The sequence below is a fragment of the Tachypleus tridentatus genome, chromosome 7 (genome assembly GCF_004210375.1).
Source record: "Tachypleus tridentatus isolate NWPU-2018 chromosome 7, ASM421037v1, whole genome shotgun sequence".
In the NCBI taxonomy this organism is placed as follows: Eukaryota; Metazoa; Arthropoda; class Merostomata; order Xiphosura; family Limulidae; genus Tachypleus; species Tachypleus tridentatus.
The window spans coordinates 179,567,783-179,593,338 of NC_134831.1; the positions used below are offsets into that span (position 1 = coordinate 179,567,783).

A 25,556-nucleotide genomic window follows, 5' to 3' on the forward strand; every position below is an offset into this window, starting at 1 on the left:
ACAGTACTGTTCCAACCAAAGTAGAACAACCAGTAATGATTGTCCAAGAAGAAGAGAAACTGGACAGTACTATTCCAACAAAAGTACAACAACCAGCATTGATTGTCCAAGAAGAAGGGAAACTGGACAGTACTGTTCCAACAAAAGTAGAACAACCAGCAGTGATTGACCAAGTAGAAGGGAAATTAGACAGTATAATTACATTTATAGTAGAACAATCACTACTAACTGACCAAGTACAAGGGAAACTGGACAGTACTGTTCCAACCAATGTAGAACAACCAGTAATGATTGTCCAAGAAGAAGAGAAATTGGATAGTACTATTCCAACAAAAGTAGAACAACCAGCAGTGATTGAGAAAGTAGAAGGGAAACTGGACAGTAGTGTTCCAACCAAAGTAGAACAACCAGTAATGATTGTCCAAGAAGAAGGGAAACTGGACAGTAGTGTTCCAACCAAAGTAGAACAACCAGTAATGATTGTCCAAGAAGAAGAGAAACTGGACAGTACTATAACAACAAAAGTAGAACAACCAGCAGTGATTGAGAAAGTAGAAGGGAAAATGGACAGTATAATTACATCTATAGTAGAACAATCACTACTGACTGACAAAGTACAAGGGAAACTGGACAGTACTGTTCCAACCAATGTAGAACAACCAGTAATGATTGTCCAAGAAGAAGAAAAACTGGATAGTACTATTCCATCCAAAGTAGAACAACCAGCAGTGATTGAGAAAGTTGAAGAGAAACTGGACAGTACTGTTCTAACCAAAGTAGAACAACCAGCAGTGATTGTCCGACAAGAAGAGAAACTGGATAGTACTATTCCATCCAAAGTAGAACAACCAGCAGGTATTGAGAAAGTAGAAGAGAAACTGGACAGTACTACTCCAACAAAAGTAGAACAATCACTACTGACTGACCAAGTACAAGGGAAACTGGACAGTACTGTTCCAACCAATGTAGAACAACCAGTAATGATTGTCCAAGAAGAAGAGAAACTGGATAGTACTATTCTATCCAAAGTAGAACAACCAGCAGGTATTGAGAAAGTAGAAGAGAAACTGTACAGTACTCTTCCAACAAAAGTAGAACAACCAGCAGTGATTGTGAAAGTAGAAGAGAAACTGGACAGTACTATTCCAACAAAAGTAGAAGAACCAGCAGTGATTGTCCAAGAAGAGAAACTAGACAGTACTATTCCAACAAAATTAGAACAACCAGCAGTGATTGACCAAGTAGAAGGGAAACTGGACAGTAGTGTTCCAACCAAAGTAGAACAACCAGTAATGATTGTCCAAGAAGAGAAACTGGACAGTACTATTCCAACAAAAGTAGAACAACCAGTAATGATTGTCCAAGAAGAAGAGGAACTGGATAGCACTATTCCATCCAAAGTAGAACAACCAGCAGGTATTGAGAAAGTACAAGGGAAACTGGACAGTACTGTTCCAACCAATGTAGAACAACCAGTAATGATTGTCCAGGAAGAAGAGAAACTAGACAGTACTGTTCCAACCAATGTAGAACAACCAGTAATGATTGCCCAAGAAGAAGAGAAACTGGATAGTACTATTCTATCCAAAGTAGAACAACCAGCAGGTATTGAGAAAGTAGAAGAGAAACTGTACAGTACTCTTCCAACAAAGTAGAACAACCAGCAGTGATTGTCCAAGAAGAAGAGAAACTGGACAGTACTATTCCAACAAAAGTAGAAGAACCAGCAGTGATTGTCCAAGAAGAGAAACTAGACAGTACTATTCCAACAAAATTAGAACAACCAGCAGTGATTGACCAAGTAGAAGGGAAACTGGACAGTAGTGTTCCAACCAAAGTAGAACAACCAGTAATGATTGTCCAAGAAGAGAAACTGGACAGTACTATTCCAACAAAAGTAGAACAACCAGTAATGATTGTCCAAGAAGAAGAGGAACTGGATAGTACTATTCCATCCAAAGTAGAACAACCAGCAGGTGATTGAGAAAGTAGAAGGGAAACTGGACAGTACTGTTCCAACCAATAGTAGAACAACCAGTAATGATTGTCCAGAAGAAGAGAAACTGGACAGTACTGTTCCAACCAATGTAGAACAACCAGTAATGATTGCCCAAGAAGAAGAGAAACTGGACAGTACTATTCTATCCAAAGTAGAACAACCAGCAGTGATTGAGAAAGTAGAAGAGAAACTGGACAGTACTCTTCCAACCAAAGTAGAACAACCAGCAGTGATTGAGAAAGTAGAAGAGAAACTGGACAGTACTATTCCAACAAAAGTAGAAGAACCAGCAGTGATTGTCCAAGAAGAGAAACTAGACAGTACTATTCCAACAAAAAAAGAACAACCAGCAGTGATTGACCAAGTAGAAGGGAAACTGGACAGTAGTGTTCCAACCAAAGTAGAACAACCAGTAATGATTGTCCAAGAAGAGAAACTGGACAGTACTATTCCAACCAATGTAGAACAACCAGTAATGATTGTCCAAGAAGAAGAGAAACTGGATAGTACTATTCTATCCAAAGTAGAACAACCAGCAGGTATTGAGAAAGTAGAAGAGAAACTGTACAGTACTCTTCCAACAAAAGTAGAACAACCAGCAGTGATTGAGAAAGTAGAAGAGAAACTGGACAGTACTATTCCAACAAAAGTAGAAGAACCAGCAGTGATTGTCCAAGAAGAGAAACTAGACAGTACTATTCCAACAAAATTAGAACAACCAGCAGTGATTGACCAAGTAGAAGGGAAACTGGACAGTAGTGTTCCAACCAAAGTAGAACAACTAGTAATGATTGTCCAAGAAGAGAAACTGGACAGTACTATTCCAACAAAAGTAGAACAACCAGTAATGATTGTCCAAGAAGAAGAGGAACTGGATAGCACTATTCCATCCAAAGTAGAACAACCAGCAGGTATTGAGAAAGTACAAGGGAAACTGGACAGTACTGTTCCAACCAATGTAGAACAACCAGTAATAATTGTCCAGGAAGAAGAGAAACTAGACAGTACTGTTCCAACCAAAGTAGAACAACCAGTAGTGGTTGAGAAGGTAGAAGGGAATCTGGATAGTATTGTTCCAACCATGGTAGAACAACCAGTAGTTATTGAGAAAGTAGAAGAGAAACTGTACAGTACTCTTCTAACAAAAGAACCACCAGTAGTGAGTGACAAAGTTGAAGGGAAAGTGGACAGTATTATTCCAACTATAATAGAACAATCACTATTGACTGACGACTGACCAAGTAGAAGGGAAACCAGAGAGTACTGGGCTGAAAAATATTACAAGTGTATCATTTTCTTCTGATGAAGTCATTCACCATCTGCCAATTTCAGACTTCATTGATGCAAAATCTAAAACTACTGATCTTAGCAATAGTGCATTGAACTTTTTTTGCAAAGAACGTAAGAGTGATCCAGAAATAAAGAGAGATCTAAAGAGTATGTCTCTTGGTGGTTCTGACCAAAGTGCAGGTATTCTGGCTGAGAAAAGTGACCAAGATGTAAGAAACCAAGTCACATACAGCAACACAGTTGAAGAGTTTTCTGAGATAACTAACAGTGTGAGTGGGAAACGAAGCACTGATGCTATACTTGAAAAGAAGACCAAGAAATCTTTTGTGATTTTACCAAATGAAGTTAAAATCTCGCAGAGTTCTTCTGAAGAAACCCGTGGGCATGGCCAAAGTGGACTTTTCACAGAAACTCTTACTTGTGAGGTTCAGGACTGTCGAATTAATCGTTCAGTTGAGAATAGCTCTGACCTCGAGGTTGGAATAGACTGTGTTTCTAAACCATCTAGCTACAGCCAATCAGGTTTTAATAATGACATGCTATGTGCTGGCTCTGAAAGAGCACGTGAGGTAAGATTTTCTATATATGGTGTGCAAGAGTTATGGTAAAATCAAAACTGTTTCCTGAAATATTAGTTAAATGTGCAAACGTGAATATTTTGTAGTCAGCTTTAAAGTTTCTTAGACTAATGCTTAAACTGTAATCTTTTTAATTGTTTGTCTTTTATCTTATTCCCATTGTTCTCTTTATATATAACCATTGTTTGGAAATGTTATCTTTGTGGTAGTATCTGTGTGAGAGAGACTGGTGACACAGTAAATGAATGACCCACAGGTTGTGAGTTTCATGTCACTCAGGAAGAGGAAAAGTATGTGTTCTTGAAGAATCTTTTAGATTTATGAATAATCAAGTTTATTATTCATTACTTTTCTTTGTCAAAACCGTAAAAAACGTGAATATCTGCAGAAAAGATGGCGTAGAGACCTATTTCTAATTTGTTGTTCCTGCTGTATATCATTTTTGTTGTTTGCGTGTGTGTGTGAACTTATTGTATTTATCTTTCAAGTTTTATTTTTTATAATTCATTTTACTTTAGATACCAAATTAATTTTCAACTGTTATCACATCTACAAATTTCACCAAACCTGATGTCTCGCTTGTGGCTAACAACATATCTGTTCGTACCATGTATATTTTCATATATTGTAGCACGCCGTTCTGAGAACTTCAATTTAAATATACTATTCCCTTTATAATTTTATAAAGATTGGACTAAAAATATAATAATGGATTTTTTTACTGAAATTGTAATGATGTGATTTAATAAAGATTTCTTCGATTCTTATTTATGGGTTGTAAAGTTTTAACGTAAGTACCTGAATGAATTGTAACCAACTTGAAACCATTTTATATTATAGGCCATTTACTACGATATAAAACTTAAGTAACTTAACTGAGATGTTTAATACACGCGCGCGCGCGCACGTGTGTGTGTGAGAGACACGTTGATTTACTTGTTTGTATTTTTAGTTTTTCGTTGTGATCTGTAAATTTGTTTCTCCACAAAAGAAAACTGTAAAACACTCAGACATAAGAAATATTAAATATTAGTTTTATAAATAATTTCGTTTATAAGGTTCTGTATTATTTGTATTATTCCAGACACAAAGGTATTGTATTTTCGTTCACTCTTTGTATTTGTTATTATTACTGGTATTTTAACATAGTTTTCCTAACAAGGAAGTTGTACTATTAACAAAACCGGTGAGAAAAAAAAACAAAAAAACGTTGTGCGATAGGCGTAATCGGAGAGCGCTTTTTCGAGATTGGCTCATGGGAAGCGGGGACGTATGAAAACATACCTTATTCGGCAAGTTGTATCTTTCGAGTACGTCATGACCTTTGTGTGTACTATTGGAAGTGACGATAAACTACCAGGTGTCATCAGAAAAACAAATGTCAAAGGCCGTATGGAGCCTTCAGTTTTAGAAGTGTTTATTTAATTATTTAGGTGAAGCAATATTTTATTTATATAACTTTCACAATAATTTATTTGTAGAAAATGTAACTGTTATAGACAAGGCTACGTCTAATTACCTTCTGAAGAAAATACTGAAGATATAAATCGGTACTACTCTAACTTCCTGTTGCATATTTTTTACCGTTGAGAATTCAAACTTTACGTTGCAGTTCTCGGTTTATATTTCTTCGAGATTATAAAGCTGAAATTAGTAAGTTTTCATGATGAATTTCACTTGACTTCCATCTTAAAATTTCGTGTTTTAATTTAATCCTGTATGGTATTTTATACTTGTTAAATAATAATAAAATAATATTAAATTGTCAGTTGGTCCCACTACTAATCATTTGGTTGCCCTGGAAACTTTGCGGCGGTAAACGGAACATCGTGTATGGGTTGTGGATGCGCGATGCACAGTGCGTTAAGACTTGTAGTTAGTTGGACTTAAGGTATCGAAGATCAAGATGGCTTTCAATAAGACCAGAAAGTAGAATGCAGTAAAGCTAAAATAGGTGTAAGTTTTAACTGAAAACATTCACTTCTAGCATAAAATTTTCTTAGAGCATAACTTGAAGTTTCAGTAAGTGTTAAAGATTTTATTTTACCCATTGGGCTGTGGGGCGGGTCTTTACTATTGATTCGGGCGGCAAGATTCCTTACGGCTTGTATTAGGCCTGTTTTCAAGGTTTTATCCCAAACATTAATGTTACAGCTGTTCGATAAAAGAAATAATAAAATGATATTACGTATTCGGACATTTCATGGCACTTACTGGTATATAGACCTGGAGTAAGCAGTTGAAAACTCAACTGTACAGTGCACTACATCACGTAATATTAAATTGTATAAAGTAAATTCCAAATTTGTTTAGCTAGTGTGTCTGCCCACATAGTTTGTAGGTTTACTCTTGAAGTAGGTGTATCCATTGAAACTTTGTTTCGTAAAATAAATTTTGTTATTGTTCATTGGTTTTAATAAGGGCATTTAAATTTAAATGTACATAAAATTTGTTTTATTGTTTGCTTTTAAATTATAATAATCTCTTAAAAGTCGTTTTTGTAATGTTTACACTATAGTTTCCTTCTGTATCCTAAACATAATTTTAAAGCTTAAAATTGACTGAAAAAACTTGTTATTAACACACTGCATTAGCTTTGGTGTGTTTATTATAACTTATGGTTAAATGGTATTGGATATTCCAGTTTTGTTTCTCACATACTGTGTTTCATATCTGAAATGCTGAAATCATATCATAATCTGAACTGTAAGTACCACATTTATTATCTATCCCAAAAAAAAAAAAATCTTTACCTACAAACCTATTTCAGTTTAGATCAACAATTATTATTTATATGTAGTAATACAAATATAGCTTTTAAAACACTTTAGAAAATATGTTCCACATGTATATTAACCTTTTCACTCAGGTCACAGGTTTATACCTATAGATAGATATATTTAGTTTTTGTAGAAATGTACACTTCTACTAATTGTCAAAACATAACTGGTATTAAAAGCAGTGAGAAAGAAATACATTTATTAAACTTTTTTTCTAAATATCTTTTATTTTTAGTTATACATAACTAGTTTTAAAATGTATACCTGTAAACTAAATCATTACTTGTTTTATATGTTAAAATGATCTTTCACACAAACTCCAGAACAGAGGTTTTTAATATCATTTACATATCATTTGAGTGTTGTTTTTAGGTCTTGCAACAGAATATGAAAGATGGTAAACCCTCATAAGTACGACTGAGAGAGACACCATGCATGTGTTTTCCCCTGTAGTATAAGTAATCATTATTAATTTGCTTATTCAAAGATACCAGAATCTTTGGGTTTTCTATATTTTCTATTGGGATTTAAGATTGATCATAGTGTGTATTAGAATATGAAAGGAAAATTTCAGATATTGTAATTTCTCAGATGTACCACAAGGATGTTCAACCACTGAACATTTCCAAATGTTTTCCATGTGAATATTGTTTTTCTTAATTTTTGTAAAGGTTTTTGTAGCTAAAACAGTTTTTTGGCTGTTAAACATTATTTTATTTTTGTTAATACAAGTTATTGTTAGAAACTGTTAATATTTATGATTCACTATTGTTTTAAGGGGAAAAAATATCCCAGCTATTTGATTTTTGTCCTTTGGAAGTAAAAGTAAGCAAAAGAATTGTAACAGTAGTAGAAACTTTAAAAAAAAATTTAATACATTCCCATATTTTTATTTTGTACTTTTTTATCAACCATTTAAAAGAGAAAAATTCAGTTTGGTAATGCTAAAAATTTGATAGTCATAAACATATTTTTGGTTTTAATATTGTTTGATGTATGTTGCTGTTGTGTTTATATTGTTGTGAACAGCAGTTTAAGTGGTTTTAGTTGCTTTATGTAATAGTCTTACCATGTTTTATTCCAGTGAAGGTAGGCATGACAAGGCAGTAACTTTGTTGTGTGGCATTCACTCAAAAACACAATAGGCTAGTGACCATATTTTTGGCCTGTAGTTTATTCATAGTGATCCAGAAAGTAATGCCAAAGCATTCTATTTCTTTTGACAGTAATTTCTTCTACAAATCTTTATTGTCGGTTTCAATTTTTAACTGAATTATTGGGAATATTTAATTGGAATAACGTTTACAGTATGTTACTTGTTTAAAACCTTGAGGATTATCTGAAATACATTGTACTGTTTCAATGCAGGTGATTGTTTCTGATGAAAAGAATGGCTTCATATCTTCTACCTTCCAGGCTGACAGTGTAGTAACAGAACATTCCAAAACATTTCCTAATCAAGAAAGCATCGGGACGTTTATTCCCCATGAAAGTGGCCCCTTTTCCGAGGCCATACAATTCTCAGAAGAAGAATTCCATTCGGCAGCTGAATGTTAGTTTATCGTTAAGTTATCGTCAGTATTTACTGAATTCTACCTGTAGGCTAGCTAGTTTTAAGTACCAGTTAGATTTCTTTCACTGAGAAAAAAAAATTTCTATTAACGTTCTGCCTGTCAGGTATACTTTAATACAAATATCAGTGACTTTGACAGAAAATGTTTTGTTTTTTTTTCCATTGAAGCATACAAGCCACAAAATAATCAACTATATGGGTAATTTGATTTTTCATGTATATAGGCATGATAAAGGTTCTTAAAACTAGTACAAGACAGTCAAATGTATAATAAATGTAAGGTATAAAATGTTAATTGGACATAAAATATTTTGTATTATAGATTATGAAGTACTGATTAAAGATCTTTGGTTATCTGCTTCATTTGGTGAGATGTCACTGTTAGCTTTAAATTTCATAATTTATTGTTCTTGTATACATTACCTTATGTTTGTGCTAACACTTCAATTTTCTGAGTTTTGTGAATCACCTCTTGGGGAAAACTGGGGGTTCTTTATATATTTATACAAAACATAAGGAACATCAGAATATATAATTTACTCATTTATTACATTTGAATGTTTTCTACAGTTCATTGGTTTGTCCATGATGTTTTCTTTGAATTTTTTGCCATGAGTTCCTCACCTTTGAGATATGCAGTTTTGAAGATGTACAGTGCCGAGTCCAACTTCAATTACTCTGTAGTGAATTCCATTAAATGGGGTAGAACATTTCACTGTAGAACACTACAGGAAGTTGTATGGATAATTTAATGGAAGGATTGGTAGAGCCAAGAGTACTCAGAAGTAATCTCAGATTCTGTCTCCAGGTTTCATTATAAAGCACATTTTTTCCATCCCTAATGTTAAAATTCCTGCCAGATGCCAGAGGTTTTATATTCAGATCGACAGTTTAAACTGTTGTCACAAAAGAGTGACTAACTATAGAAGGTTTTTTGAAAAACATTTATTTGGTATTAAGAAAGCATTTGACTGTACAATGTTACTTTTAATTCAAGCATGTGGTTTATATTTTTTCTACAATTTCACATCAGAGACAAAGCTCATATCATGACATGTTTATTTTTGTTTTCTAAATATCAAATTAGTTGGGAAACTGTATTGGGGAAGGGATAAAAAGAATAACCAACTTGGACAATACTCTGTTTTTGGTGATTAATGTCCAAGAATGGCTTTTCCAATGAAAGGTTATTAACAAAAGAACAAACAATATTCTGGGCTTTTAGTTGTTAATGTACATGTTTTTGGGCTTCATTTCAGTTTTTAAGGACCCTGCAGCATTTGAGTTCCTACAGAAAGCTGGAAGCAACAAGGTTAGTCCTAAGTCTTACAATTTTGATGCAATAAATGACAGTCACATATGGTGTGGACACTAATTATGAAATTAATGCTGTATGATAGTTTGGTGTATGTCCAGTACAGAATAACATCCTAAGTATTAGCAACCAAAAATATATTTTATGAGAATAGTTTGCAGGAAAAGATTTGTTCTAGGTTCTTAAAATGCGATTCAGTAATATGGAAACAACCGATATCAGTTCTTGTAATATATCCCATTGTCTTCAGTACAGTTTTGTTAAAAACATCTTCCAAGATAAGCCTTCATTTCAAAGATATAAACTCAAGTTGGATGAGAGCAGACTGAACTTTAATGCAGAATAACTGTCAAACTTGCAATAATTATAAAAAAAATCCAGCAAAACTGGAATATTGCATTACTGCTAACCATGCTGAAATGTTTCTCACAGAGGAAGAAAACATGAAACACACGAGAACTCTTGGCAAAATTACTGAAACAATTATTTTCCCTTAAAGACACTAATGTGTTTAAAACTGAATAACAGTATGGTAACTGACATTTTGTGTATGCTCATTACTGTGATGGTTATAGCTTTAAAAAAAAGTGGCTGAAGTTGGTGGTTTACTAGTATTTCAAATTTTCAAATGCTGGTTTATCTTAGTTTTCCTTGTATGTATAAACAGTAAGTATTGGAAACTTTAAAGAAATACAGCAGACCTTTCTTTATGAAGGAATGTTTTATTGATGTGATGTACTTGTTTGGTTTGGGTGCAATGTGTTTTTAATGTGTTATGTTATTTATTGTTTCTCATTATGTGTAATTGTACATTTAGAAACATAAAACCAAATGATACCTGAAGCTAACAAAGGTTACATGTTCTATCAATCAGATGTACTTTGTTCTTTCTATAATGTTATTTAACTTGATATAAAATATTCAACACATCAGTTTTTATTATCTGACATTTTTGTACTCTTGTTATAAAGATTTGTTTTGCATTTTTAACTAAGTTTTTAAATTAAAGACCAGCATTGTGAAATATTAAGTATATGATTAAAAATGTTAACAGTGTACTCAACTGATAAAACAATGTATTTCATGCTGTATACATACAAGTGAAAGTCAATTAGGTATAATTAATTATACTTGCTAATGGCTTGCTTTTTTTTTTATTTAAGCATAGCTTTCTCTGTTTGGAAATTTATTTGAATTCAATAATTGGAATGGTTAAAAAATCCTATTTAAAAAAAAGGTTTTAAAATATTTTAGGCTTTTCAAGAGTCAACTCTTGCCAGACAGTCTTTATATGTGAAATTTGACCCATTGGTAACAGGTGACACCCGTGGTAAGTTATTTTTACATCACTTGGAAATTTGGGTAAATCATAACCAATGAACAAAGCTGTTTATATAACAAGTGCCCGACATGGCCAGGTGGTTAAGGCACTCCACTGGTAAACTGAGGGTTGTGGGTTTGAAACCTCCTCACACTAAACATGTTCACCCTTTCAGCCATGGGGACTTCATAATGTGATGGTCAATCCCACTATTCATTGGTGAAAGAGTAGCCCAAGAGTTGGTGATGGGTGGTGATGACTAGCTGCCTTCCTTCTAGTCTTACACTGCTAAATTAGGGATGGCTAGCACAGATAGCTTTGTGTAGCTTTGTTAGAAATTTAAAACCAGACATATGTAGTGTCTAATGTTGTCATGTTTATAAAGAAATTAAAACCTCTACATTTTCAAATATAAAACAGTGGTCCATAAGATATGCAGGTGGGGTCACCTCAGGCCAGAATAACTGTGACTTCCATAAAAGAACAAGTAATTTGTATTTGTGAGCTCTTTACTGTTGTGTCAGATTGGATTGTGAGGTGTAAATTCTGGATAAAATGTTATTTAAAATATTTTCCAAATAGTTTTATTTAAAGTTATACAAGTGTAAATATAAGGAGAGAATTTTTGTTACTTACAAAAGTTTTACTGGAAAAACAAATTACATTTATTTAGCAATTTTATATATGAATGAAATTTGACAATTTCAACTGAAAAATATTTTTAATCTTAAAATAAAAACCAGTTTGTATTCAGAGCAGTCATAGATAATGTTCAGTAAAGATAATTAAAATATTAAAATTTTTTTTGTACGTAAGGAGTGTAATGTTTACTGAATGCTTAGCACCTTTTATTAAGATATACAGAACATAAGTTACAACATGGAAACTTGTGGTAATTTTGGGTGGCAGAGTTCATGTGATTCTACCAATTCTATAACGAGAGGATTGATATTTGAGAGTTTTGGATTCTATGCTTTATCAGCTTTGTTTCTTTTAAACTTATGCTCACTTTTCAATTTAAAATTATAGAAATTTATCCAGGAATGAGTTAAAGGTTAGTAAGTCTTTTTGAAATAGCTGTATACATAATTCTGTTTCTAAAAGGAATACAGATGTAACCTTTATAAACAAGTCCATAGCTGTATTAATTTCATCAATATATTAAATATCTTATTTAAAATTTCTTTTAGTAAAGTAAACTAGTGAATAATGTTTGTTAGATCTGTGATTGTGTTATAACTAAAAGCACATGCGAGTTATGACTTCCATGTCTGTGGATAGAGATGTCACATGATGAAGTACTTTGTTGGTATGTCATGCTGTAGTCTAACTTCATCATAAACATTAAATATACCAAAACAATCTACTTTAGATTTAGAGCAATGACACAGAGGTATGTCTGGGGACTTACAATGCTAAAAACCAGGTTTCAGTACCTGTAGTTGGCAGAGTACAAATAACCCTTGTACAGCTTTGTGATTAATTACAAACAAACAGTAACTGAACAAATTATGCTGTATAGTAGTTTTTGTTCTGGTTGATGTATTGGAAGAAAGCGTGTTGTGTCTTTTATGAGTAATTTGTTTAGAACACTGTTTAAATATTGTTTGTTTTCAGCTAAAGAGAATCAAGACCAAGCAAGACATTTTGAGTCTTTGTTTGAAAGGTAAGAGAATTACTTTACATTAAAGTATGAATATTGTTAAAGGATTATTACTTGAATGTGATAAGCCTTTAATATACTGTAGTTTCAAAATCTATTCAGCTAATGTTTAATAATAAACAAAAGCCAATATTACAAAGTCATCTAGAAATTTATATTTCAGAATAAGGAAACTTGGACGGATAGTTAAAAAAATAAAATGGAGCTTATGAGATTGAATTATTACAAGTTTAAAAAAATATTTGACTATGGATATAATATGTGGCATGTAACAACACCTTACTTGGCATTAAGACAATCTGATGTTAGATAATAGTGTATTGTTACTTTATTACTATTTTATTTTGCAAGTAAAACTGAAGGTGTATTACTTCTTATAGATTGGAAGAAACTCATCAGACGCCCGTAGAACAGATCTCTTCTAACCCAGACACGGTGGCTACGGACGGCATAACTAGAGGTGATGGCAGGCAAAGCCAAGCCTCAGAGATTAACAAGCTTATAGACTTCAGTCCTTCTCCAAAGAAGAAAGTACGATTCAAAAGTCCATAGCATGCTTTCAAACCTTAAACTTGTAGCTTCTATTGGAAATTCTTATTGAAATTGATTACCTCAGGTTTTGGCTTTAGAAGCACAGACTATTGTGAAACCTATTAATGTGTGGTTCTTTTGATTACTTCTTTTCAAAGTATTTGTTTAAAAAAAAAGTTTATATAATTATAAGTATTTTTCAAATAATCTTAAATAATAGTATAATTGACATACTTGTAGATCAAAGGTTACACATGTTTATTGAAATTATTTCATCAGTTTAAGTAACAAACTTGTTTTGTATATAAATATTACTTTATACAAATTTCCATTTGTATATCTTATAGAAATTGGAAACTTTTAGATGTCATAAAAATTGTAATATTGCTAGATAGTTCTTTAAAAGAAACAAAAACATTCTGATTTCAGATTGCACATGTAACACATGAACAAACAGAGTCCCCAAAGTCATCCACTTTTTCTCCAAAGCATCGGGTAACGTTTGTTTTAATTTGTGTACAGTCACTTCTGTGTCCTGATATAGTTAACATTTGTTGTATCACAAGCTTTTAATTGTAGTTTATCCTAACATCTGGTGATGATAACTATGGAAGAAGTAGTTTTACTATTTGATGTTTCTGTCACTGTGTAAAACTTTGAATGGTAATGATAAACCAGGAACTGTTTTTGTAATAAACTGAAAATATTTTCAGTATTTTCATCTGAAGTCCATTCATGTTGCCATTTCAAGCATATTGGAAAATCAAGGCACATGAATTTCAAATAAAAATAAGATTCAAGCATGTACAGTTAATATGATTGTGTTTGTGGGGGAGGATACATTTATATTTTACTCTTTTTCTAGGGACATAAAACCTTTAACGAAGAAGAAGTAAATCGGGCACTTAAGATGCACGAGTTGTTATATCAAGAGAAACTGATAAAGAAGGACAAGGACTGGAACGAACAGTTCAAAGTTATGGAGAAGAAAAAACACATTTTAGAGAAACAAGTTATGTCTCTAAAAGATTCATTAAGTGTTAACAGGTATTTTAAATTTTATTAGCCAAGTTTCATTGCTGCACCTGCTGTGTAATAAAAGTTATAACTTGTATAGTATTATCACACTTGGGGTCTCAGTTTTGCTGTTTTTCGTTTTGTTGTTTAAAGATTCCAAAAAGTTATATAACTGGCTTTTATTGGTTCCTCTCCTTTCTTCTGTTTCATTATATGGTTTAATTATATCAATTATTTCATCACGTACTTGCCAGTCCTCCCCTTTCTTCTCTTTCATTATATGGTTTAATTATATATATTATTTCACCACGTACTTGCCAGACTTTCTGGGTCCGATCTCCTTGGCAAGTACAGCCCAAATAGCCCATGTCATACAGCTTTGTGCTTAAAAAGAATATGAACATCAAGATAGAAGTTTGTTGTGTTCCTGTTTTAGCTCCTATGCTTACATAAGATATTAGTAATGTTTATATCTTCTGTGTGCTATTATCTTGTAATTATTTCAAATACAAGTTGGAAGACTAGTGAGTAGCTTTAGAAGATTTTGTTGACATACTTTTGTGGTTATTAATAAAATGACATTTTGTCTCTGCTGTCAATTACATAATTGTTTTAATGTTAATTGAACAAGGCAGTAGTCTGATAATTATATCCACTGCATGTTTATGTGACATGCAGTTGTTAGATGTTTGGAATATTCACAGGGTTATTTGGTTTATAATATTTTCCTTAGGGCAGTAACAGCAGAGCTGGTTAATTTAGTCAACAGATTTCTGCAACAGAAAGAAAATGATCGGATGGAACTTGGGGAGAAGAGTCAGAAGGTAACAAAGGAAAGAGACCAGGTGAGTTCAGTAAAACACAGTTTAAAACGGAAATAAAAACTTGCGACCTAGTTAACTGTTGAGAAATGTGCTACTGCTAACAATAATGTTTCACTGGATATTATTATTTTATGTTAATTCCATTAAATATGAATGTTTAATCTGTTTTCACTTTCATGTTATTTTTAATGTTTGTCCTTTGCGTAATGGGGCCCAGCATGGCCAGGTGGATAAGGCGCTCAACTCGTAATCTCACAGTCGCAGGTTTGAATTCCAATTGCACAAGCATACTCGCCCTTTCAGCTGTGGGGGCGTTATAAGTTATGGTCAATCCCACTATTCATTGGTAAAAGAGTTGGCAGTGGGTGGTGATGACTAGCTGCCTTCCCTCTGGTCTTACACTGCTGAATTAGGGATGGCTTGTGTAGATAGTCCTTGTGTAGCTTTGCATGAAGTTCAAAACAAATCAAACCTTTGTGTAATGTACTATTTAACAATTCCTGTAAATTTATTACACCAATAAATGTTAGTTTAATGAACTTGACTTAACAGTAGTTCTAACTTTAAACAATGTTTAAAAAACGTATTTACTGTGCAACCAGTTTGTTAAACTTCTGTGGCTAGTCAATGGCTCAAAATCATGTTTGTTCACACTTTTGTTTTCACAACATATCCAGAGATGCTGACCATTACGATTTGTTGCAACTCCCAAATTATTATATATTATATATGCCTATGAAATAGTGATAAATTGTTCCCCCAGGGCTTGAAACGGGTGAAAAGAAAATTTCTAGTGAGGTACAAATAAATTTTGATAATAAATAAAAGACATAGTCCAAATGGTTACTTGCAATAATCATGTTTGTGCTTGAAAGAATAAAAAAATATTTGTATTTCGACGTCTACCAACAGTTTGATTACGGTGCTTCTCCATACTGGGTACGTGGGGGAATCCATAGTTACGTCATTAATGCTTGTCAGCCACTCAGCGCTCGCGTAGATGTGTATTTCTCATTTTCTAAGCAGCATAGAAGCACCAATGCGATCGTTCACAAGATGGATAAAAAGAGGCCTCATTCACTAGATTGTCTTGTTTCTGTCAAATCTAAAAAAACTAAAACTGTGAATCAAAAATTTAGAAAAGAGTATAGTGCAAAATACCCAGTCATTGCATCAAAAGTCAGTGACAGTCATGCGTTTTGTACAGTTTGTCATATTGATTTCTCTGTGGTGCATGGCGGGATAAACAATTGTTCCAGACATACAAAATTGGCATCTCACCAACAAAAGGCTGAGGCGAAGACAAAAACGATGCAGATGACGACATTTATGAGTAAGAATTCAGAATATGAAACCATAAATGCAGAAATGATGTTCACGCAATTCGTCATTACTCATAATTTACCCCTAGCTGTAGCCAATCATGGAGGACATCTATTCAGAAAAATGTTCCCAGACTCTGATATAGCAAAAAAATATGGCTGTGCCGAAACCAAAACTACAGCCTTTGTACAAATGTTGGGTTATGAAGATCACAAAATGATTTCAAGCATACTTACTAACAGTGTTAACAGTTTAGCCACAGATGGATTCACAGACATGGGTGACTCAAAACTGTATCCAGTGGTTGTAGGATATCTGTCTACAATCTTGACATTTTTGCATATCACCTGTTAACTGCATCATTAAACAGCATGTTGGTTTTCAAATTTCATAAATCATAACAGAGATGTATTAGTTATTCTGGGCTAAATTTCTTCTGGAATTGTCATTATTTATCTTTTTGAGCTTCATCTTGAATGCCATATTCTCTGTTGCTGTAATCTTGTTAATGTTACTATGATACACATATTGATGTGCTTTTGGAGATCTTAAGCAAACTGTTTGGCACTTAATATTTTATCAGTGCTCTAAGTTGTACCTCAGTATGGCTGGGTACACTTTTATGAATAAAGCAGAAAACGTTTTGACCTTCTTTGATCATCTTCAAATGAAGATATTAACCTAAGAATGTTGAAACGTGATTTGTGTTTAGTCATCTAACAGAACTTGAAGGATGCCCCAATTTGACCCTGAAGAAGAAAGGTCCACATTTCAAAAGCACTTGGGTTATAGGGTTTCTGTTTCATTTTCACAAAACTGAAATACATATTTTTTAAGTTCCAAAATTTGCATTACTCAAAACGTAAAGAACTGTACAAAGACATTTCCAACAGTAGCATCATTATCTTACCCACCATGTTTGCAATTTTGAAAAACAAACTGAAACAAATATCATTTCTAGCATTTTGTGTTAAGTGCTTTTAGGATGGTGGGTACTTGTACATGCTTTACTATTTTATTACAATGGTTTTACTATAGCTTCTCTCTCTTGAGATCAAACATTTGATCTTTCCAACTCAAAATATAAAGTAAAACCAATCGTTTATCCAGGCTCTTAACTTTTCCTTCTGACAGTCCCCCGCTAGTACAGAGGTAAGTCTACAGTCTTACAACGCTAAAATCAAGGGTCTGATTCCCCTCAGTGGACTCAGCAGGTAGCCCGATGTGGCTTTGCTTTAAGAAAACACACACATTATAAGGTCATCAAGTCTTCATCACTCATGATCAAATCTGAATTCTGATAGAACTTCACCTGAAATAAGTGTAAAAACCTTGTTCAGCATCAACACATTTTCCTTTGTAATAATTATGATCTTTGCTAATCCCTATTGATTTCTGATACCAACAGAATTTCTATAAGTTGCTTTAATAATATATTCTTTTTTTCAATAATTTCAAGATCATCATTGGTTAATCTATATGCATTTTTAATTAAAGCTAAAGTAAAGATGTGGTGTGTAATTACTTAGCTTAGACTCGGGTGTATGATGTCCCTGATAGAAGAGAAAATATTTATTCAGTTTTAATCCTAAATCATTTCTGAATTAAACTATTATGCTATTTTGTCACCAAAGTTATATTTAAAAAAAACTTTAAACATAGATGCAAAACTAACTTCCCTCCACTCTGGACATTTCACTCTATGTTTTCAGTACATAGACTACCAATGTGAGGTCATAATTTTGTTGCTGTGTTGTGATTTAACAGAAAAGCCACTATGGTAACTTAGTGTTACAAAGGCAGGCACAGGCTTTTATATACATTATACTGAATTATTTATGTAATAACGTGAAATAGTAAATTGATACATTTTATGTAAAAGTGAGTAGTGCTACATTAAAATTGATTGTAATTGAATTTCTAATTTAGTGTGTTGTAAAAATGGTACAGTAAACAAAGATTGGTATTCCTGAAGTATTGCTGTGTTCTGTGGTTTATATAATTTTGTTTTAAATTACTGATTGTAAGCATACTTATATGAGTTACAACTTTTACAGTAAGGAAGAATATATTTTTAAACCAGGCAAGTTGCTTCAGAATGATCACACCAGTGATTGAAATGTTGTACCAGTGTCAAAATATATTCTTCCTTTCTGTAATAGCTCTAACTTGTAATCTCAATATAATGTTTTGTTACATTCTATTTATTTTATAATTATGATAATACCTTGTTTGGATATTTCTTTTGTATAGTGTAGATTAGATAATTATAAAGTTTTGTTTCTAATTTTTTGTAGGCTCTAGAAGACTTACAAAGTGTGGAGAATGCATTTGCTGACCTCCATAGGAGATACGAGAAAACCAAAAGTGTTGTTGAGGGATACAAACAAGTAATTACTTTCTTCATCTCTCACTCTCTCCATGTTCTAACATTTGTGTCACTAAAACTATATGTACTAAAATGTAAGAAAGTGTAGTAAGTTTTTAATTTATTCTAGACAACACTGGTATATCTGCAGACTTGCATTGTTAGAAACCAGGTTTTGATACCCATAGTTGACAGAGTACAGATATCCCATTGTGTAGCTTTGTGCTTAATTAAAAACATATACAGATAAACAATATGAGCAGTTGCAAATTATATAATTTTTCAAAATGTTCTGTTGACTAAGATTTTTTTCTCAGTATCGGAGCTTTTTGAACAGTCATGAGGAAATGAACTGTGAAAGCTCATCTGTAAAGTGACATTATCTTTCAATATCTGTGTCCCTTTTTTATTTTTCAATGAGAACAGTTTTCTGAAAAGCTTAAACAAGAAAGACGTGTGGAAAGATTAATGTGCAAGCTGACAAAGGTTTATTGAATATTGACTGCAAGCTTGCACTATCTAATGGAGTTGTAGAAATCTAGTGTCCTTGTCTCTGAAATAAAAGTAATAGGTTTTGTTTACAGACATCTTGTATTTTGTAGAAACTGTTTTGAAGGCTGGTTGCTATCAGTTAAAGTATCTTTATCTAAAATAAAATAAAGTTAGGCATATAAATTGTTTTTTACAATTTTGTGGTCCAGATATTTTTTTTGATGTAGTTGGATAGAATTCTTAAAAGATTTCCTTAAAATGGCAGAATTCTGATTCTAGATAAGTTTGTAAAACATCTTTAGATTAGACACTTGAAAGAGAGTGTTTCCAACTACTTAATAGATGATCCTTCATTTCACTGTAGAATGAAGAGTGGCTTAAACAACAGCTTAGTGAAACTCAAGCGAAACTTAAGAAACACGAGCAGATGTATGAAATGCTCCGAAACCGCACGGAGGAGAAGCTAGACAGGTAATTAGTTATCTCTGAAATGAATTATGAGCTTTCTTGACATAAATGTTCCCCACACCAGTTACTGATGAATAATGTATGGTTATTGTATACTCAATGTTTCATATTGTTATTTACTTCAATAGAATATTGCCAACATTAAAAGAATGTTGCACATATGTGTCAAAGTTTTACAAAGTCAATTTATATTATAGGAGTAGCTTATGAAGTTAGTCACAGTTATATGGAAATATTATATATGAGATGTAATATTTAACTTTTAATATAGTGTGTATAATTTTATAAAATTTGGCAGTCTTAAATCTCACATACAAAATATTTTTTAAGGAAGTACTTTTAATAAATTTGTCCATGAATATGTAAAGTTATTTTGTTTTTTTTTTATGGTTTGTGTGCTAAGTAATTTTCATGCTAAGATTAAAAGTTACTTTTCCACCTCTTATAAATCTCAAATTTCCTTTTACGTAATGCTAAATACCTCCTAAATACATTTCAAATATTTTTTTCTCACCAGTAACTCTTTGTTTTATTTGTTTTTTCTATCTTATGTCAAGGTGGGATCCGTCAATTTGACAAACCTCGTAACCACTAAAAAAAATGAAAATCTAAATTTCTCCTTTCTGGAAAGATTTCAAATTGTAATGTGAAGCAACATTCATTTATCCCAAGTAATTTTCAGATCATAACAGTATACATCTATTTATAATTAACTGTTATTGTTTTATTACCCTTTAAACTGTCTCTAACTATTATCCAAACCACCATAACTTGTAAATCACTCAGAGCAGGCCTGGTATGGCAAAGTGGTTAGGACACTCCACTCATAATCTGAGGGTCGCGGGTTTGAATCCCTGTCGCACCAAACATGCTTGCCCTTTCAGCTGTGAGGGTGTTATGTGGTGATGACTAGCTGCCTTCCCTGTAGTCTTACACTGCTAAATTAGGGACAGCTATTGCAAATAGCCCTCAAGCAGCTTTGCATGAATTGAAAAAAACAAAAAACTTAGCATGTGCAACTCAACTTCAAATTACATTACTCACAAGCTACTATAAGCTGTTTACGTGTGAAATGTTTATATTATTGATTAATTTAATTTATCTACTCTTAAAAAGATCCCCATTTTTACATTTTAATTACTTTTGTAAAAACAAGAAATACCCAATCTTTTTATTCTTGCTGTTGATTGGTAAGAACATTTAAGCCTATTTCTTTATATTAATAGTAGTAATGGATCAAAGAACGTAGACTAACATGCAACAGGAGTTGCAACAAATCCAACCTGACTTGTGATTCCTGTGGGAACCAGTTATAAGTGAAATTGACACTTACCTATTTGTAGTTGTGGCAGAAAGGGTCTGATTTTTGATTGATAGCTCTAACAAAACATAATTGAAGGCTATAAAATTTATGGTTTGTCTGGGCAATAACAAATTTATAATGGGTAATTTATGTTTAATTTCATACTTTATCAAGAGGTGGTGGATAAAATATGGAGGACAAATCTTTGTAAGAATTGCCTTGTACAGTGAAGAACTTGTATACTATTAGAATATTGATTATTTGTTATACTAATTAGTATAACAAACAAAAAATGGCTTAGTAAACTGTATCTTGCTCAGTAAAGGATACCTCCAGAATGAGAGGGTTATTGTGAGTGACATATAAACAAAATTGCAAGGTGTTTTTACAAAAATGGGCTTACACCACATTGATGCCAGGTGTGTGGCCTTATAGTTAGCTTTTTGGGCTGTGTCTGCAAGACTCCTTGGTTTGTGACCTATTTCACTATTTAATTATAATATTCCGACAGTCGATATGGTAGCTGCTACTGTCTAACTGGCTTCACTCTGGCCTGTAAATTCAGAATTATGTATGGGCTCTTGTAGCTAAATGCGTTTTTCCAAAGAAACCAAATACATCAAGTTGATGTCCTTTTATTATTCATTAGAGCTATCTTTTGACTTTTCAATAACTGTCATATGGTTTAGTGAATAACAGCAGAATGTGTAAGACACAAAGCTAGAATACTGCAGGATTGAACAGACATGGGGTTGATTACAAATATGTGATTACAATTATGCTTCACCATTTTAGATTAGTTATATTTTTTTAAGGGAAGAAATAAGAAACTCAAAGTTTAAAAGCAATATTTTTTTCATTAAACTTTACAGTACGTTAAGTTAATTATGTCACTTAACTGAGTGATCAGTAACCAAAGTTTAAATCTGAATTTTTATTCCCCACAAAATTTTTAAATTAAACTGTTACACAGAATAAATATCAGATCTTCAGATAAATAGCCTGTTAAATTGTATCTTTCTGGTTTGAAGACCTTGCCTGCAATCAAGGAAGGGTATTCAACAGGGATGCTAGAACTTGGAATCTTAAGGCTTAAGCAAGAAGCTCGTGCCAAAACTTTATTATTGTTGTTATCAGCTTTTTTGGACAAACATGAGCTACTGAAACATTCTGAAACTTTGGTCTCATTGTCTAATTGTGCTTGTTGTCTGTTGAGGCACATCCTTTGTGAGCCGGAATAATGTAGATTGTTTACAAGATGGTGATGCAGTTCTGTCACTATCAGATTTAGAAGTCAAAGATGTTGGAGTGTCATTTTTCACAGCAATTACTTTGGCTGGCACTTACAGCATAGAAAATTTGGATACTCTGGAAAGTGATCTAATCCTCACAAGCTTAGTGTTGTGTTGGGATGCTTTACCTAATTTGGAGACATACCTCACCTTCAAATAGATCAGTTGCATGAGTGGAGTGATGAACATAAGATACCAGTATTGATACCAACATACCCTTGAAAGAATAAGTATCCTTTAGTTGTAATATATAAGCAGTGTAGGTGAAATTAGCTGATTTTCAAGGTTTATTTTCCACACTGACACTTGGAGTAATTCTTTGTTTTCTATCAGTTTCTATTATCATTCTCTTCATTGGGCTTCTTTGCCAGTTCAAACATGCAAAAGGTTTTATCATATTTGAGACATCATCTGTAAGCGTGTTACATCTTCATTTGAATGCCAAATGTGACAATATTCACAAAAACGTTGACAAGCCAACTCGACACTTCATATTGAAATCAATAATAAAGTGTGTAGTCATTCCAAGGAAGGGTCTCATTTGTCCAGATGTCTATGGTGAGGCAAATATCAGATGTTTGGAAAAGGGGAGTTAAGATTCCAGCAAGCAGTCAGATATGCCACTATTAAATGAGCATTGTGCCAAGGTGCTTCTGTGGAGGCATGGTATAACTGAGGGCTCTGTGATGACTCACTGTTGACCTGGCTCTTGAGATTGCCATTTCTTAGTAGGATTTTGTTGCTTAGATACAAAGCTGGTTAGCTTGCTGTGACTGGCCTGTTTTGTTGAGGCTTTTTCTGGGAAAATGACATTTTAATATGAGGCTTTGGATATAATCTAGCATTATATAACAAGTCTGACAAGTATCATTTCAGTGAAGCCTAAAATAAATATTTAATATAGATTGATAGTAAATTATACCTGATTACATCAATCTGTATAGTACTCATGGATATTAACAACAAAATTATCTTTTAGAAGATAGAAGCAGATGCTTAAGTACATTTGTAGTTTCTCTTTCTTATAGCAGAAATTGGTATTTGATAGTGTTTTCAATTTGTCTTGTAACTGCCCAAAGTACTTCTATCTGGAGCATTGAAATGTTGAGAAACTGGTGTCTTGGTGGCTACCATCTGAAAGTACATCAGTTTTTTACAATATTAACTTAAGGTTACTACTTAACCTTTATCCAAGAGTGCACCAGAATGAAACTGTAAACTAGCCTCCAGTCTGGAGGTGCATTTATCTTGAGCTGGGAAATAAATAATTTTTTATTTCACCACATCTGCTCCTCTGAGTTTCAGTGATGCAGGGCTGAGGGACACTGACTTAATGGGTAATGAATTGATGTCTGAAGATCCTTTGGTTGTGTGCAGGTAACTGGGAAGCCTTGAAAACATATTCTAAAATCTTAATACCAGAAATGCAAAATTTGAAGCACAAAAACATCCAATATTTTAAATGTAATTTATTACGGTTACCCAGTGCCGATGCTAAGTATGTCAAGAGTGTTATATTTCAGTTATATCAGAGAGCCGTTGTTACAGCAATACAGTGCGTGGCATTCAAGAGATAATGTTCTAGACATTAAAGTAGTATTGATTCTAACCTATAAATGTTGTATACATTTTGTCTTTCATTAAGCCAGATTATTAATCCCAAAGACAGTGAAAATTAATCTTAACAAACAAAACCTGTTCAGTGTCCTTCTTCAAAAGACAAAAGTTTTCTTTCCTTTTTATTTCATGTTCCATTGGTGAAAACCGAAATTATTTTCACAATCTTATTAAATGTCTTGCAGAGCATTGAAAAGTTATTTACTCTTCTATGTAGTGCCAACGTTGAGATAGAAAATGCCAAGAAAGTCACTGAGGCAGAAATGGCAGTCCTGACGGCACAGCTGAGGAAAGCAGAGATGAGGATAAGCAGTTTAGAAAAGAACTTGGAACACAAGGTACACTTTTATTATTACAGTGGTGACTGATTTGTTAAAAATAAAGAAAAAAGATGAAATATGTGTGTGTGCATGTAATTCAGTTCTCTGATTATCTTTAGTTAGTGGGTAATGTCAAGTTCTGACATTTTAATGTCCTTATTTTAAAAGACAAGTAACCATGATCTTTGCCAACCTGAAATTTTTTTTTTTTTTTAGTGTCCAAAAGAAATAAATTTATTTAATATCTGGATCTATTACCCTAAACGTGAATTGGTACCTGTAAGCATTTGGAACATTTGATGATGTATCCTGTTAGTAAAACAGTTATCTTTCTTTTCTCCACAGACAAAAGAAAATGCTGAACTGTCCAACATTTGTGACGAGCTTATTGCCAAGGTTGGAAAAGTGTAGACCTTTGTGTATGTAAAGTGGACATAGTTTATATTGTTAATAAGGTCCTACTGTTGTGCTAGAAATTCACTGAAATCTTTCCACGAGTCTGCTTCTAGGAAAAAGACAACATGGCCACTAATTTTCTATTCACAACTGACACCACCTTCTGATTGGTGTAATACTGATTTATATATAGGTTTGCATCTATTTTGTATACCTTTATATATGTGGTAAGAAAAAAAAATGTTTTGGCTTGGATTTCTTTTCTTTCAATAGAAAAAAAATGTTTTGTTGTTGGGTCCCCCACCTCTCGAAAAATCTGTTAGCCTTTTTCAACAGGTCTTGACAGCTTTGGGACCATAATTATATCTATTAAAATAATTTGCTGCTAGATGTAGCATTTCCTACATCAGTTTTGTAGATGGTGCAGTTAGAAAATTAGACACATAGTTTAGGAAGTAAACATAACAGGTTGGAGAAGTGTAGAACATAGCCACTAAGATCTTGAAGGCATGTTTTTAACAAATGATTATATATGTTTGAGAATTAATTAAATTTCAAAATACAACTAATAAAATATTATATTCTTCTCCCTAAATTTTCAGTGTACAGTATATTACATCTCCACCTCCTCAGATATCATAATGCTTTTAGAAAACATGGTAACAGTGATAATTTGTTTTGTAGAAATACATTTTTGTTAATTTGTGTTTATTTTATCTGCAAAATATGTAAAAAGTTCTTTACACTTAAATAAAAGTGTTTTACCATGTGTCATGATTGATGTTCATGTATTGTCAAGGTCATGCACATTAACAACAGTAGACTTCTTGCTTTTAATGTAGTGTTACAATAACTCACAACAACAGTAGTCTCCTTATGTTAGTGTGTTAGTGACTCACATTAATAGTAGACTTCTTGCTGTTAGTGTAGTGTTACAGTGACTCTCAATAACAACAGTTGTCTCCTTATATTAATGTAGTGTTACAGTAACTCACAACAACAGTAGTCACCTTATGTTAGTGTGTTAGTGACTCACAACAACAACAACAACAACAGTAGTCTTATGTTAGTGTTACAGTGACTCAC

General features: G+C 32.9%; 1 protein-coding gene across 1 annotated transcript; it reads left to right on the forward strand.

Moving 5' to 3' along the window:
* Positions 1–3,246: 3,246 nt before the first annotated feature.
* On the forward strand, positions 3,247–25,244 carry LOC143257379 (transforming acidic coiled-coil-containing protein 3-like). The gene is made up of 13 exons (XM_076515957.1): positions 3,247–3,858; positions 8,016–8,199; positions 9,480–9,532; positions 10,790–10,865; positions 12,474–12,522; positions 12,900–13,050; positions 13,480–13,545; positions 13,916–14,097; positions 14,801–14,912; positions 18,512–18,604; positions 19,439–19,545; positions 23,972–24,092; positions 24,420–25,244. Exons 1-13 carry the CDS (start codon positions 3,439–3,441, stop codon positions 24,483–24,485), a joined length of 1,680 nt encoding a protein of 559 aa, XP_076372072.1. The 5' UTR covers positions 3,247–3,438; the 3' UTR covers positions 24,486–25,244.
* The last annotated feature ends 312 nt before the right edge of the window (positions 25,245–25,556 follow it).

What these genes read in the sequence shown, in the direction of transcription:
- LOC143257379 (XM_076515957.1), top strand. Translation starts at nt 3,439, where the DNA reads ATGTCTCTTGGTGGTTCTGACCAAAGTGCAGGTATTCTGGCTGAGAAA. An exon ending in GCTCTGAAAGAGCACGTGAG is followed by an intron (nt 3,859 to 8,015) that starts GTAAGATTTTCT and finishes GTTTCAATGCAG; the next exon opens with GTGATTGTTTCTGATGAAAA. An exon ending in TAACAAAGGAAAGAGACCAG is followed by an intron (nt 14,913 to 18,511) that starts GTGAGTTCAGTA and finishes AATTTTTTGTAG; the next exon opens with GCTCTAGAAGACTTACAAAG.